At 42.7% G+C, this 16,436-nt stretch overlaps 1 protein-coding gene across 1 annotated transcript in view; it reads right to left on the bottom strand.

The window, feature by feature from the left end:
• Positions 1–16,436, bottom strand: part of PITPNC1 (phosphatidylinositol transfer protein cytoplasmic 1) — a 181,398-nt gene that overhangs the window by 44,324 nt on the left and 120,638 nt on the right. Inside the window, exon 5 of the mRNA XM_087956104.1 lies at positions 559–630. Within this exon, the coding sequence (XP_087812230.1) occupies positions 559–630 (72 nt within the window). The remainder of the gene's footprint in view (positions 1–558; positions 631–16,436) is intronic.

The raw sequence follows: 16,436 nt of genomic DNA, 5'->3' as shown, positions 1-16,436 counted from the left end.
TGGGTGGGAGGAATATATTAGCTACCCACATATCATTCATGGACTAACATGCTGGCAGTTCATCCATACAGTTTTGGTATAAAAAATAAAGATAATTATTCCTCTAAATTGTTACTCTCATAAAAAGTATTACCTATCTATGGTAACAATCTATGAAACAGGAATATTCAAGCTTAAAAGGTTTTTAATGTAAATATTTAAATTACATATAAGTGGTATCCTAACATGGTGCTGCCATGCACAATCTCCCTTTGTGTAGAAAAGATACTGGCAGAGCCAAGAGGAGGAGTTAAATGAAGTATCAGTTTAGAATCATTAGATAGCCACAAAAGAACAAAGTCCAACCCCTCTTGAGCACAGTTGATCCTTATGTAGTCCAGGTGCAAGCCGTTAGTCTGAAAATATTTCTGTGCATAGGCTTTAACAATAAACCAATAATCTAGAACCTTCACGTGTGGATTTGTTTTTTTGTGCCTAACACCCTGACAACTTCTGGGCTATCTGCCCCACCTTTTAAATGTATTTTACATTCAATTATTGAAAGGAGAGAATACTTACATTATCATTGCTTCCTTTGTTGTCCTCGTATTTGGTCTCTATGTGAATGGAGAACTTGGGCAAAAATGAGCACTGCAAAGAAAACATATAACATATAATGCAACAATTATACCCATTAACAGTTTCATGATGTCCTTTCTCCATTACAGTAACCAGGCTATAGTTTCTACTTGCCTCAAATTGGGGAGAATTAGCCTGATATTTATAAGTGCAAAATCTCTATAAAGACATAGGAAAAAAAATAATTCACAAGTTCAACAGTCTCAATGTTCTCCATTAATTGTTCAGTCCATGGAGTTTCCTAAATTTTGCTGGCAAGTTACACTTTCATCAGAACTGAAGTATTAGTTTTATGTGAAGATAGTCATGCTGCACTTGCAAAGTAAGCAATAAAAGGAAACCAATTTCTAGAGAAAACAAACATTGAGAAGAAAAGCAGAAGAGCAGATGTAAGAGGCATATGAACTGAAGGAAGTTGAATATTTTTGCCACTCATCATATTTTAATTGCTCAATTATCCAAATTATTTTTCCTGCCATAGAATTCTTAATGTATACTTGGAGATGTTTTTCATTGATGTAACAATTTCCAGATTTATGACAAATAAATCTGGATAGCATCACCATCCCTGTAAGACAGGGCTCTCCAAACTTGGCAACTTCAAGACTTGTGGACTTCAACTCACAGAATTCCCCAGCTGACAAATTCTGGGAATTGAAATCTATAAGTCATAAAGGGGCCATAGTTTCCCACCCCCGCTGTAAGATGTCAATCTACTATCTACATGTCCCTCTGCATAAAGAAGCTCCACAAATGGACTTTATGTGACATGTCTTCATGGCATTGCCATTGTCTCATCCCCAGTCTACAGAGGAAGAAACCTCACAAGGAGTCTTTCTTCCACCACACAGAATTTGGGTCATGGCCACAATCTAGGACACAATTGACAGTGCTTGAGGCTGCAATACACACATTTCTTATGCACCCCTTTAATCTGCTATGGGAAAGACTTTTCCTCTAGTTACTGGGCACTGAACTCCATAGCCATGTTGGCTTGAGCTGCAGAAATGACCAGTCATCACCTTCCATACTGGAATCTATTCATGTGAGTTCCAGATAGCACTTTTCTTAGCATTTGTCAGATCTTATACACAGGTAGTCCTCGACTTACAACCATGAGTTTAGTAACCATTCAAAGTTACAACAGCACTGAAAAAGTGACTTATAGCTATGTTTCACACTTATGACCACTACAAGAATCCCCATGGTTGTGTGATCAGAATTCAGGCACTTGGCAACTGGCATGTAATTATGACAGTTGCATTCTCCCGTGGTCACGTGATCACCATTGGTAACCCTCCCAGCCAGCTTTTGGCAAGCAAAGTCAATGGGGGAAGCCAGATTTGCTTGATGACCATATGACTCACAACTGCAGTGATCCGCTTAACAACTATGGCGAAAAGGTCATAAAATGAGGCAAAATTAATTTAACCCTTGTCTTGCTTAGCTATGGAAATGTTGGGCTCCATTGTGGTAATCAATCAAGGCCTACCAGAAATCTCTTTATAATCATGGGTTCTAAAATCTCTTCAGATGTGCTAGATGTGTTTTTTGAACAAGGGTTTAAAGATTGTTCAAGTATTGTGCTGCACTGGAATGACTGATGCCAGGAAACAGATCTGGGTTCTAATTGCTGTGTACCCGGTGAGGGTACTGTAAATGTTCTGTTGCTTTGGGTGGCAAAGGTTTTGACATGACAGTGGTTTTTACTGGGGCAGACACTGGCACTCACAGCAAACCTCAGAATAAGTAGTACATTCAGCTGCATGGAGATATTCCTGTTAATGTAAATAATTGCAGTATTTCATCCATATGTCTGTGCTTCAGGACAAAAGAACAATTTACCAGAATAACACAAAGTTGTCTGTTGAAAGAGCCTGCTCTTTGGAGGCCAGAGCCTAGCTCTTTCATCTCTTGGACAACTCCAAAAACATTTGGGGTTGTTATGATGCAGAGGAGAGATGGTGGGTGAAGTGATAGGGAGTGACCCTGGTGCTTTTATTAAGCCTCCCTTCATCCTTCTGACATTAGCTGGACTGTTTTGGGGCAGGTGTTTGGTGCTCCCTCCAAAGAGCGCTATGCTCATATTGCTAGAATTAGCTAAGATTACAATGCAAGTACTTGGAGATTCATCTTGTGCATCCATTGTAGTTTAGAAAAGGTATTAATGATTGCAACATACAGAATGGTATCTTAATGACAACATATTAATTCATACAGGAAATCAGATACAAAAGGTATCTTAATGACAACATATTAATTCATACAGGAAATCAGATACAAATGCAGAAAATTAATGTTGCAAGTATATTGAAATTTAAAACATGATTCCTTCTTCTTTCACTTCCCTTGGGCATACACTTCTCAAGTACTAAAGTGGCATTTTTGTTACCACATATGGCATATAAAGGAATACACAGAGCATATTCTCTAATTTCCTATTTAACATTTCTAGAAGTGGCCAGGTGCTGCTCTACAGATAAATAATAATCAAAATAATATTTGTAAGAGATTTAGAAACCCCACAATACTTTGCCACAAACTGAAGCAGGCAACAGAGAGAAAGGGCGTTGGTACTTACCTGACACGCCCGTTCTCTTTCAGCTGTGAAAAGCTTCCAGTAGTGGGAGGTGCTTCAGTCTCTGCTTGTCTAGGCTGGGCTTAATTTGTGGAACGCTCTTCCTCCTCCACGGGACTCCTCCCCAGCGTTAACCAGTTTTGGGGAAGATGAGACAAATAAACACCCTTGACCTCAATGCCCTAACAATTCATTGGCTGAAACAGGACCTCACCAGACGGAAAAAGGGTGGGGCTGGATGCTCTTCACAGCTCAAAGAGAATGGGTGTATCAGGTAAGTACCAACGCCTTTTCTCCCATGAGTTGTTCAGAGCATCCAGCAGTGGGACATACCAAAGCTTGGCCTGTCCTACGGGAGGGACTCCGTCTGGTTTGGACTCCCCTCCTGGTCCCTGTGGACCCGTTGCAGAACTCTTCTGCCAAAGGAGGCCTCAGCAGATGCAAACACATCTATTTTACAATGCCTAATGAAGGGCGATGGAGAGGCCCAGGTTGCGGCTCGACAAATTTCAGTTATTGGTGCCTCCGTGGGTAAGGCTGTGAGGATTAAGCCAACAATAATGCACGGATGGCCTTGAATCTAATAAGAAAACAAGGTGTAATAATTCCTTAGGTTATCTCGAAGAGAAACCTCTGATCGGGAAGGAAAACTACCTCACACAGCTTGAGTTACAAATAGCATGGCCACGTGGTCTTTAAAACAAATGCAAAACAATGGCTGTTGCTTTTGGCGCGCGTGTGCTTCCCAGCAGCAAACTCCCGCTGTGTGGAGAAAATGCCTCTGATGGCTTCTCCTTGTGGCTAAAAAACGGCTGGGAAAGGGGTGGAAAGAATTAAGCTTTTATGCTTTCCACACCAAGACGGCGTTCTGAGGGGAAAAAAATCAAATGATATGACTCGGAAGAGGGCAAGAATGCCCACGCCACAATTGCTGATGTAGAAAAAGGCAATGCGGAATCACAATGGCAGGGGGTAGAACAAGCAGTTGAGGGGGTGCTCAGAGCAATGTCGAAGCTGCCCGCCGCTTCGGGGCATGAAACAGCGCTGCCCAAAAATGCAAACGATCTCCAACAGCCAGATGGAGAGAGCTAATGTCGGGGGATCGTAATGTGATTTGGAGGCTAAAAGCCTGGAAAAACAAACAAACCTGACTATTTCCAAACCTGCTGAATAATTCTCCTGGTTTCGGCCAAGGAAGAACAAAAAGCACTGCCTATCCTCAACGAGGCTGAGCCAAAACTGGGGAACGCTGGGGAGGAGTCCCGTGGAGGAGGAGCATTCCACAAATTAAGCCCAGCCTAGACATGCAGAGACTGAAGCACCTTCCACTACTGGATGGTCTGAACAGCTCATGGGAGAATCTCATTCTAAGCGTCCAGTTTGTCAAATTGTTGAGAAACATGGGGGTGGGGGGGCACCTATTAAATGCTAACAATTTCCTAAGCCAACATTACTCAGCCTCCTCTATTTGGGTTTTCGCCACAAAATCAATTTGTTCCACATGCGATTATGTAGAAATTTTTCAGCATATTTGAAAACTGGTGTCATACCCTACCTATTTTAAACTATAAACACATCCCCTCTTAGTACTCATCCCCTCTGACGATTCTCTTTCCAATCTATCTGAATGTATGAGGTCCAAAATGTGTGCTTTTGTCACTGTGGAACAGAAAGCAACTCTTTGGTTTGAAAACTCTTCTTTTCTTGATGGAATCTAAAACTTGCTGACTCACAGCTTGGCATCATTTGTTTTTATTCCTAGGAGAAAAACAATGCATTTTTCTTTGATGAATTTTATACTGATATGATCCTCTCTATTTGTAAATCATTTCTTTCTTCTAAAGTATTAGCTAGTAGTTTATTACTAAGTTACCCTGACAAAATACTATCTGTTTGCCTTCATTTTGCCTTTGGGGAAAATATTAGTGATATTTATTTAGAAATGTATACATCTGCATAAAATTGCAGCTAAGTTGTCCCAAAAGTGCTTTTCAAAAGGCAACTGGGCTTTCTTTTTCTTTTTTTCCCTTGAAAGCATTCGGCTTCTCATCAGAACTGAATCTCCATAGACATTCCAGATAAGTTCTCAAAATTTCAGCCCTCTCTCAGATTTCTAATAGTAATGGGGAAATGCATACAGACTCTATGCCCATGATTACAAAGGGCTGTGCTTGTTTCCCACCTATCATGTGTCCAGAACTGTTTGTCTTCACATATTTTAATGTAAAACCAGTAGAGAATAGCTTTCAGCATAACACAGTGGTAGCAAATTAAACTCGGACTTAATTAATTGCTTTGTGAGTATTCCCTACTAGGCAAGAGGAAGAAAAGAAAACAGCCATGGAAAGCACATAGTGATAGTCAAGTTTAAATTCACTACAGATGCCTTCTATTAAAAAAGAAAAGAAAAAAGAATCAAGGCTATTTTTAGGATGATGATTGATTAACGTTTCCATGGAAATAAGAAGCAACAGCACGAACATGGTATAATTTGAGCAAGCTAGGACAACTGCCAAAGAATTAAAGACACTTAACAGAAAACACATGACATTTTTTTATCAGTCAGTAGTGACTGCTCTAATTATACCAACCACACTTGAAATGATAATGAGATTACAATATTCTGAAATAGAAATATTGAAAAAGAAGACAGCTAACATTTCTTCACTCTTTCATTTGAGGAACCTGTTTTGTGTGGTAATATCTGATGGGATGTTTACAGAACAGCCGAACTGATTCTTAAGTCATTTCTCATTATACTGTTCTTTTGAAGCATTAATTCTGAATCACTGGGAATTATTGAGTCTACCAAATAATAGGAGTAAAAATTTATTTGTCATAATTACATAATTGATCATGTCTAGGTAACACATATTCATATATTATTTTCTTCAACTGCATTATCTGCATTATTGTCAAGGACTAGTGATATCAATTCTACTCTGCATTAATCCATTATATGAAGGTTATCCAGATTACTTTTGGTTTGTTATTCATATATTTCTTTTAATTAGTAAGACATCAACTTAATAATGTGTATATCCAGTGTAGCATCTTCTTCCATATCATTCTTGTATCATGTCACTTTTAAATCCATGTTCAGATCAGTCTGAGTCTTGTTCAGTAAAACTTGTTCCTCTTTCATAACATTTTTCAATCTATCTTGTTTAACATTAACTTCTGGGTCTATTGTTCAAAAATGTCCTTTAATACATCCAATGTTGAGATATTTTGCTTCTTTCTATATTATTAAGTCAAATTTAAGTATTTTTCTCCTTTGTTATCCTTAGCTCCGTAGTCTCATCCTAACATTTTAAAAAAGAGAATTCAAAATAAAAACATTTTTCCCATGGGAAAGATTGTTATAATTAATTCCAAAATCTTATTTCAAATCCCCGTGGACCCTTAGTCCATTTATAGCTTTCTAAAATCCGAGTTCTAATCACCCTTTTGCTGTTTATTACAAAAGAGAACAAGAAATTAAACTTGGAATTGAACTTCTTTTCTAAGGATTGAAGGAAACTCATTCAGTGCTATAAAACATGTCAACCTAAAGGCCCCTAATAGCTGAAAAGTAGTTAACAAACACTTTTAGTGATTAGAAAAAGAAGTATGCAAATCCAGTGTCCTTTTGAAAGGTGTAACCATGGTTTGAGCAAGTTCATTTAGCAGCTCTTGATTCAGTTTGTCATTTCTCCCCTAGATATCCAAATCAAGGGCTAGGGGGTTTAAAGAATATAAGTTTCTTATTATTTCATAAAAAGTCTAATTCAACATTCACTAGACACTCTAGATCATGGATGGCAAACTTGATTGTGTCATGTGACGTATCATGACGTATCAAGACATTTTTTGCTTTTGCGGAGCCAGGGTGGGCATGGCACATCTGTCCTGTGGGCCACCAGTTTGACAGGCCTGCCCTAGATAATGTTTTTGTTAGGCTATTTAAATTTAGTAGCTGTAACAGTAAAGTGTATAATGGGCCAGAACACACAGCTGTAGTTGATTGGTTAGAGACAGCTGGCTCCTGCATGAGGCAATCTATATTATGATTGGTTGATGTGGGTGTAAAGGGGGAGTTTTCCCTTTTTTCCAGCCTTTTTCTTCTGTGTGCTCTGTATGCTCTGTGATTTACCTCATGATGTTAGTGTATTCCTGACTATCTGGTAAATATAGATGTTTTTTTATTTATATAAAACTACAAGTTCGTGTCAACGTCTCTGACTTCATTTCAACACCTCCTGCACAATTCCTTGACAATTTTTTTAAAAAACTGTCCTTAAGCAACGGCCATCCCTATCTTCAAAAAAAGGTGACCCTAGCCTGGTTGAAAACTACAGAACAATCTCACTGTGTTGCATCATATGCAAAGTCATGGAACCAATTACCTTCCACTTTGAGTCAAACAATATACTCTACAAAAAACAATCTGGTTTCAGGAAAAAATTGTCCAGCAAACGGCAACTCCTACACCGTAAAAACATATGGACTACTGTACTCGACCAGGGTAAAGTAATAGATGCAATTTACATAGACTTCTGCAAAGCCTTTGATTCAGTGGTACAGTACAGTAGACAAAATACTGTTAAAACTAAACTCTTAAGGCATTTCTGGATCCCTTCATAAGTGGATTACTGTGTTCCTGTCAAACAGGCAACAAATAGTAAAAATAGGGAGTGCTCTATCAAACCCTGTACCAATAAACAGCGGTGTCCCCCAAGGCAGTGTTCTTGGGCCCACACTCTTTATACTCTACATAAATGACCTTTGCGATCATCTTATAAGCAATTGCACCATCTTCGCTGATGATGTAAAACTATTCAACACCACCGACAATGCTACCGTCCTTCAAAGCGACCTTGAGTATGTGTCTAAATGGTAAAACAATTGGGAACTCCAAATATCGATCAACAAATGCTCTATCCTAAACATTGGTAAAAAGAAAAATCAGTACACCAAATACAAGCTAGGTGGATATGATCTCTTTGACAACCCTCACTCAGTCAAGGACCTTGGAGTACTCATATCAAACAACCTAAGCGCCAGAGCTCACTATAACAGCATTGCCAAAAAGGCATTAAGTGTTGTAAATCTAATCCTACAAAGCTTCTCCTCCAGTAATATTGAATTGCTAACTAGGGCATACAAAAACTTTGCTAGACCAATACTCGAATATAGCTTATCTGTCTGGAATCCACACTGTATATCGGACATTAATACAATTGAGCGAGTCCAGAAGTATTTCCCAAGAAGAGTACTATACTCCTCTGCTCGCAACAGAATACCTTACACCAGGGGTCCCCAACCACCGGGCGAAACAACCAGAAACGAAGGCAGGCAGGCAGGCAGAACGGAGCACTGGATTGAACCTGGATTGATTGGCGGCGGGTGGGGGTGAACGGGCGCTGGGGAGCTGCGCCGACAGGAAAAGCCACCCTGCCGGCTTCTTTGAAGCAGTTTCTTCCTGGGCTGGTGGAGGAGCGAGAGAGCGACTGGAGAGAGGAACGAGGCAGACACCTGAGGGATGAGGCTGAGGGAGGCAGGGCCGAGAGGCGGGCTTCTCAGCCGATCCTGCAGGGACTTGTCCTGAGCCGTGGAGACAGCCATGGGCCGCCGCCCCAGCGCTCAGTTTTGAAGGCACTCCTCAGCCCGGCGCAGTTCCTGAATCTGCAGCTGAAACCTCCGTTTTAAATGTCCCAATAGAAGAGAATATCTGTCGCTTTCAGGGTTGCAATGAGGAGGCATTGGCGCTCTGACCTTGGAGTTTGCTGGCAGGCGCTTTATTACCGACTAGGTAACAACATCAGATGTTACCTAGTCAGGTAATGAAACGTCTGCAAGCAAACCACCAAACTCGGATTCCTCCCCCAGTCCTTGAAAAAGTGTTTCTGCGTGAAACTGGTCCCTGGTACAAAAAGGTTGGGGACCACTGCCCTACACCACCAGGCTTGAAATTTCGGGCTTGGACAACCTAGAACTACGCTGCCTACAGTTGGATTATCTGCTACAATGTCCTACCAGTCAATGACTACTTCAGCTTCAACCACAACAATACAAGAGCACACAACAGATACAAACTCAATGTAAACTGTTCCAAACTTGATTGCAGAAAGTGCGACTTCAGCAACAGAGTGGTCAATGCCTGCAATTCACTAACTGACTCTGTTGTTACATCCTCAAACCCCACTCCTTTAACCTTAAACTATCTACTATTGACCTTGCCCCATTCCTAAGAGGTCTGTAAGGGCATGCATAAGTGCACAATCATGCCTACCGTCCCTGTCCTATTGCCCACATTTACTCATACCTATTTCCTGTATTCATACTCATGTTTATATTTATACCTATTATCTTGTAAGTGATTGACAAATCAAATAAATATATATATAAAAGAAGATTCACTATCAACTTCACTGTGCTGGAAGTATAGCATTGGTGAGGGGACACTTATTCATATAAGTTTCTCCCACTATTGCATTGTTTTGCTTAAATATTCATAATATAGCATTCATAAAATACTTTTGAATTATATATCGAAAACTTTCAATCTAGTAGTATGGGTCAATCAAGGGGAGGGGTGAGGAACAGCAAAAAATATTACTCTACAAGGTTAGAAGAAAGTCTTATCCTAGATTTACAGATCCTGGATTAAGAGATAATTTGCTTTCTGTTTATGCATTGGTTCTCTCTACAATATAATGGAAAGATTGATCAATATTGTTAATACAATAGGAATTAAACAAGGTGTTTTAGATTATGATGAAATATTTTCTACATGTAACTTACAATATATGTGTATGTATGTGTGTGTGTTTTCTTTTCCAGCTCTGTTTTTAAGTTTTCTTTCTTTTTCTTCTTTAACTTTTTCTGTAATTAAAAAGGGCGTTGGTACTTACCTGACACACCCGTTCTCTTTGAGCTGTGAAGAGCATCCAGTAGTGGGAAGTGCTTCAGTCTCTGCACGTCTAGGCTGGGCTTAATTTCTGGAACGCTCCTCCTCCTCCACGGGACTCCTCCCCAGCATTCCCCAGTTTTGGCGAAGATGAGAGAATAAACACCCTTACCCTCAACGCCTTAACGATTCATTGGCCAAAATGGGAAACCACCAGACAGAAAAAGGGTGGGGCTGGATGCTCTACACAGCTCAAAGAGAACGGGCATATCAGGTAAGTACCAACGCCTTTTCTCCCATGAGCTGTTCAGAGCATCCAGTAGTGGGACATACCAAAGCTTGGCCTGTCCTACAGGAGGGACTCCGTCTGGCTTGGACTCCCCTCCTGGTCCCTGTGGACCCGTTGCAGAACTCTTCTGTCAAAGGAGGCCTCAGCAGATGCAAACACATCTATTTTATAATGCCTAATGAAGGGCGATGGAGAGGCCCAGGTTGCGGCTCGACAAATTTCAGTTATTGGTGCCTGCGTGGCCCATGCTGCCGATGTTGCGGCGCTCCTTGTTGAATGAGCTGTTATGCCCGAGCACCTGTAGTGATTGAATCTGATACGTTTTCGCTATCGCAGCCCGTAGCCAACGGCCTATTGTGGAAGATGAGACCTTGCATCCCTGGGTGTTTGGCTGAAATGACACAAATAAAGCTTCCGTTTTTCTGAAAGTCACTGTGTGGTGAATATATATTCGTAATGCTTGCCTCACATCAAGCCGATGCCATTGTAGTTCCAACCTTTGAGATGGCCTGGGACAAAAGTTAGGAAGTATCAGCTCTTGTGCCCTGTGAAAAGTTGAATTAATTTTGGGTATAAACGTAGGATCAGGACGAAGGACCATCTGGTCAGAATGGAAGACACAAAGGTCTTTTCTGATCGACAAAGCTGCCAGTTCTGAAATACGATGAGTGGAAGTGATCGCTACAAGGAAAACTACTTTATACATCAGAAATTGGAGACTTGACGATTTCAAGAGTTCGAAAGGGTACTTAGTGAGTGCAATGAGGACCTTGTTAAGGTCCCAAGTGGGATAATGGTGAACTGCTGGCGAGTGTAAATTTGTGGCTCCTCGAAGGAAACTCTGTATGTGTGGGTGATGAGAAAGAGACAGTAGACCCTCAGAAGTGACAACCGATGCCAAGGCCGCCACCTGCCTTTTCAACGTATTAGGTGATAATCCCTTGTCAAACCCCTCTTGTAGAAACTCTAGGATTTGAGCCACTGATGGAAGGATGGGATCAGTTTGAGATTTAGTACACCATTTGCAGAAACTGGACCACGTGGCATTGTAAATGCGGGTTGTTGAGGGGCATCTGGCAGCTTGGATGGTGGCGATAACTCTGTTGGAAAGCTTTTCGCTCCTCAGACGTCTCCACTCAACCTCCAGACGGTCAGGTGCAACCATTGAGGGTCCGGATGTTGAAGGGGTCCCTGGGTTAGCCAAACCTTGTCTGGCAGAATTCTCCATGGTGTTGATAAGGATAGACTGCAAAGGTCTGCAAACCATGGCCGTCTGGGCCAGTAAGGAGCTATTAGCAGCAGCTCCGCCCTCTCGTCCAGCAGCTTCTGGATGACCTTGGGGATCAGAGCAAGTGGTGGGAATGCATACAGAAGACCCTGGGGCCAACGGCAGTGGAGTGCGTTGAAGTTCTCGCTCCTTGCGAGGGGTACCTGGAAATGAATCTGGGGAGCTGAGAGTTGAGGGGGGAAGCAAAGAAGTCTATCACCGGCTGCCCGAATCTCCTGGCCGCCTCTTGAAACAGGGTCGGATGGAGGTGCCACTCTGATTGATCAATCGTGGCCCTGCTTAGCCAGTCTGCCTGTGTATTCGACAGGCCCGAAATGTGCTCTGCTCTGATGGAAAGCAGGTTGTTCTCCGCCCAATGACACAAGCGCTCCACTTCCCACATAAGGTGTTTCGACTGTGTGCCCCCCTGTTTGTTTATGTGAGCTTTGGCTGTTACATTGTCGGTCAATATTAGTATGTGTTGATTGCGTACCTGTGGAAGGAAGCTGCAGAGAGCTAGGTGTGCTGCTCGAAGCTCCAGCCAGTTTATGCTGCATGACTGTTCTATGACGGACCAGAGGCCTTGGGCTGTGAGCTATTGAAAGTGAGCTCCCCATCCAAACAGGCTGGCATTGGTGGTGATGGTAAATCTGTGGGGCTCTTTGAAGAGACAACCTCTGTTGATGACTAGTCTGGTACACCAGTGGAGAGATATGAGGACCTTTGATGGTACCTTGACCTTGTATTTGGAGTTGCTTCGGCCGGAGCGCTGGTACGGGAGCAGGAACCACTGGAGGGATCTAGTGTGGAGCCGGACCCAAGGAATACTAGATATACATGAGATCATCTTGCCTAACAATTTTGATAGTTCAGCTAGGGACACCCACTTAAGATCCCTGATCTCCTTAACTAATTGCTGAATGCTGTTTTGTCTATCTGGTGACAGGAAAACTTTGCCTTCCACAATATCTATGACTGCCCCCAGATGGATTAACTGAGTCGATGGTGTTAAATGACTCTTTTCCCAATTTATTGAGAACCCGTGTTGTTGTAGGGGTTGTAATGTGTTCTGAGTATCTCTGACTGCTTGATGATGGTAAGATGACTAAATTAATATGTCATCGAGGTAACACTGGAGTTGTACAGGGATACCTCGGAGATGAGCAGCTAGAGCTGCGAGAACCTTTGTGAAGGTCCTGGGGGTAGAAACTTGTCCGAAAGGAAGGGCCACATATTCAAAATGGTGGTTATTATAAGAGAATCTCAAAAATTTATAGTGGGAAGGCCAAATAGCAATATGTAGGTACATCTCCGTCAGAACTATAGACGTAAGGACGTCACCTTTTCTGATGCCGAGTTAGATAGATTGCAGGGTGTGCATTTTAAACTTGCGATATACTAAGAAACGGTTGAGACGTTTCAGATCTAATATTGCTCTCCACCCCCCCGAACTTTTGGGAACAACAAAAAGATGTGAATAGAAACCCCATCCTCGTTGGTTGGTAGCTACTGGTTGGATGGCTTGTATGTCCAGTAGATGTTGGATAGCTGTTTCCATAAGATTACGTTTAACCGGATCTCTGGAAAGAGGACATGACATGAAAAAATCTGGGGGAGTGGATTGGAACTCCAGCACAAGGCCAAATCTGATCATGCCTCTTACCTAGGAATCAGACGTTGAGGAATCCCATTGGTCCGCAAATAATTTAAGGCGTCCACCAATGGGATTCGGGTCCAGGGAGCTATCTTGGACACCGGAAGGACCTACAGTATTTCCTGCTCCTCGAAAGGATCTCTTGGATTGGCCACCCCTTCTGCTCCTATCTCCGAAGTCGGACCTTTCCGGCTGCTGCCCTGGTCTGAATGATGGGGGTCTCTGGTATCTGGGTGAGAAAGGTCCCTGATAAAAGGGCCAAAAGGATCCCCTCCGAAAGGACTGAGGGTTTCTAGAATCTGACTTCTGAAAAAGGCAAGGTAGAATTTTCTTTTTGTTTTGGGTTTCGATTAGCAGCTGGTCGAGGGCAGGGCCAAATAGTCTGTTTCCCCCAATAGGAGATGAAGCCAGCTTGCATTTGTGCTTAATGTGCACTTGCCAATGTTTTAACCATAGTAAGCGTCGCACTGTGACATGTGAAGTAAAGACTCTGGCTGAAAACTTGACTGCATGATAAGTTGCGTCAGCTGAGAATTCAGCGGCTGCTATAAATTTTGCAATATTTTGGTGCACTCTAATGTTGGAATTGGGGACATGCTCCCGTAAGAGACGGAGCCACCTGAGAGAAGAATGGGTAAAGAAGGAAGCGGCTGTGGCCCACGCATCAGACTGATGGGCCCTGCGTAGGGGCAGCTCGGCCCATTTTTCCTCCGGCTTTAATGCCTCCAGCGCTTCACTGGGAATGGAGGACAAGGACGCTAATCCCACTATAGGTTTGTCTACCTCGGGAGTATTCAATAATTTTGAGAAATAATGGGCCAAATTAAAATATTTCCTGTCATATCCCGTGGGGGCAGGGTACACTGCTGCAGACACCCACTGTTTCAGTACCAGGTCCGAAAACATGTGAGGAACTGGAATCACATCTGCCTCGACTACCAGTTGGTTGAAAATTAGATCTTCTGGTCCCTCTTCTGAAGGAGTTGCAGTGGTAGAAGGGGCCGACTTGTTCAGGTGTGCAATGTTTTTTGCCTTAAACAAGAGTGATTTGAATAGTTGTGGGCGGAATAAGCCTGTAAATACAGGTTGATCGGGAACAAGATCCTCATCCTCAGACATCCCCCTTTCTAAGGCATCCGCTTCTGACAAGGCCGGGTCACTGTCATGTATTGATCCTGATTCAATCTGTTCCATATGATCAGTCTGTTCCACTTCTTCCGCCTCCTCCTCCTCCGTTGGCCCTTGGAGGGGCGCTTCCCCTTGTAAATGTACCTAGGTATAGTGTTGCTCCGACCTGGTCAGCGATTGGGAATCATAATCAGTGGTTACAGGATGTTCCCTGGTCAGAACTGCGTGTTGAAGATCTGCTGCGATTCCCTGGCGGATCGCCAGCTCCATCCACACCTTCATCCTCTCTGGAACTTCCTCTGGAAGAATGTAATCCTGTCAAAAACTGGCAGCCGTTGGAGTGAATGTAGCTTCGGGAGCCCTTCATATGGTCAGTGTTCCAGGTAACGGCCTGTTGGCTCTGGGGAGCCAAGCTGCGCCTGGATGAGAGGGAGAGATCTAGGGGAGGCAGAGGGTGGGAAGAGGTAGATGGACCTGGACTGGGGGGTGGAAAGTCCAGTGAGGCCCTGTGCACCTCCCCTGTACACTTATGTATCTGCTTTTCTAATGCTTTATGGCGCCTGTTGGCATCCTTTTCTGAAGTTTTAGAATTCCCTTTAGTCTGCTTAGGTTTGTGCTGAGATTTGGCTTTGACCTTCAAAATTGAGGTCTGAGAGCTACTACCGCCTGCCATTTCGATTGAAGGAATTACAGTATGCTCGTTATTCAATGCAATACTGTGAAGGCGGTTGGCACGCCCAGGGGCCTGATCTAAGAACAGACCGGTTGCCCTGATGATGTTTTATTCCCCCCCCCTTTTTAATATCTATCTATAATGAGTCGTATCTCAGTAATAATATTTGATTGATATTAAAATATTATACCGAATATATTATTATTATTATTATTATTATTATTATTATTATTATTATTATTATTATTAAATCACTAATATATAGCTATATATATATATATATATATATATATATATATATATATATATATATATAATATATATAAAATAAATAGCACAAAACTAAAATTATTGAAAATCCAAACAGCCAAATTGAGCACGCCTAAAGGCCCAAGTTGATGAAGGTAGAGGCCTTCAACAGCTTCCCTGCGCAGGCGGACACAGGCCTAGGTGCTCGCTGTTGTGCCGCTGGGTTGATTGGGCTGTGAGTGTTAAGCCAACAATTTAAATGTACAGATAGCCTCGAATGTAGTAAAAACAAGACGAGGATGTAATGATCCCAAGTGTTCCTAAAGAGAAACCTCTGCTCGGAAAAGAAAGTACCTCACACAGCACAAAATGAAATACAGTCAGCGTGGCCACGAGGTCTTTGTAAAAAAAAAAAAAAGCCTCCGGCCATTAACCTTTTGGCATGCTCCCCAGCAGCAAACTCCCACCGCATGGAGGAGTAGCCTCCGAGGGCTTCTCCTATAAGGCTAAACGGCGGGGAAGGGTGGAAGGAACTAAGCGTTTAAATCTTCCACCCCCAGGCAGCATTCAGAGGGGGGAAGGAGAGCGATACGACTCTGTTGTGAGCAAAAAAGCTCATGCCGCTGTTCAGATGTAATAAACTCTGCGGCTATCTATCGGAATGGCAGGGGTAGAAAGAGCGGTTGTGGGGAGGGGGCGCAGAGCAACGCCAAAGCCTCCCTCCGCTTCGGGGTACAAATCAGCACTTTCCTATAATGCGAGCAATCTCCGACTGCCTGATGTTAAAGAGCCAACGTCGAGAGATCATAATGTGATTAGGAGGCTAAAGAGTCCTAAAGACAAACTGGTCAATTTTCAAACCTGCTAGTAAAAACGAATTTTCCTGTTTCAGCCAAGGAAGAATCACAAGTACTGCCTATCCCTCACGAGGCTGAGCCAAAACTGGGGAACGCTGGGGAGGAGTCCCATGGAGGAGGAGGAGCGTTCCAGAAATTAAGCCCAGCTTAGACGTGCAGAGACTGAAGCACCTCCCACTACTGGATGCTCTTCACAGCTCATGGGAGAACAAAGCAAAGAATAAAACAAAT

The sequence above is a fragment of the Notechis scutatus genome, chromosome 2, assembly GCF_049901735.1.
Source record: "Notechis scutatus isolate UNSWTSFEM ecotype Mainland chromosome 2, rNotScu1.2, whole genome shotgun sequence".
Classification (NCBI taxonomy): domain Eukaryota; kingdom Metazoa; phylum Chordata; class Lepidosauria; order Squamata; family Elapidae; genus Notechis; species Notechis scutatus.
Note: the sequence above shows the minus strand (reverse complement) of the source record. Positions and strands in the feature narration are given on the sequence as shown.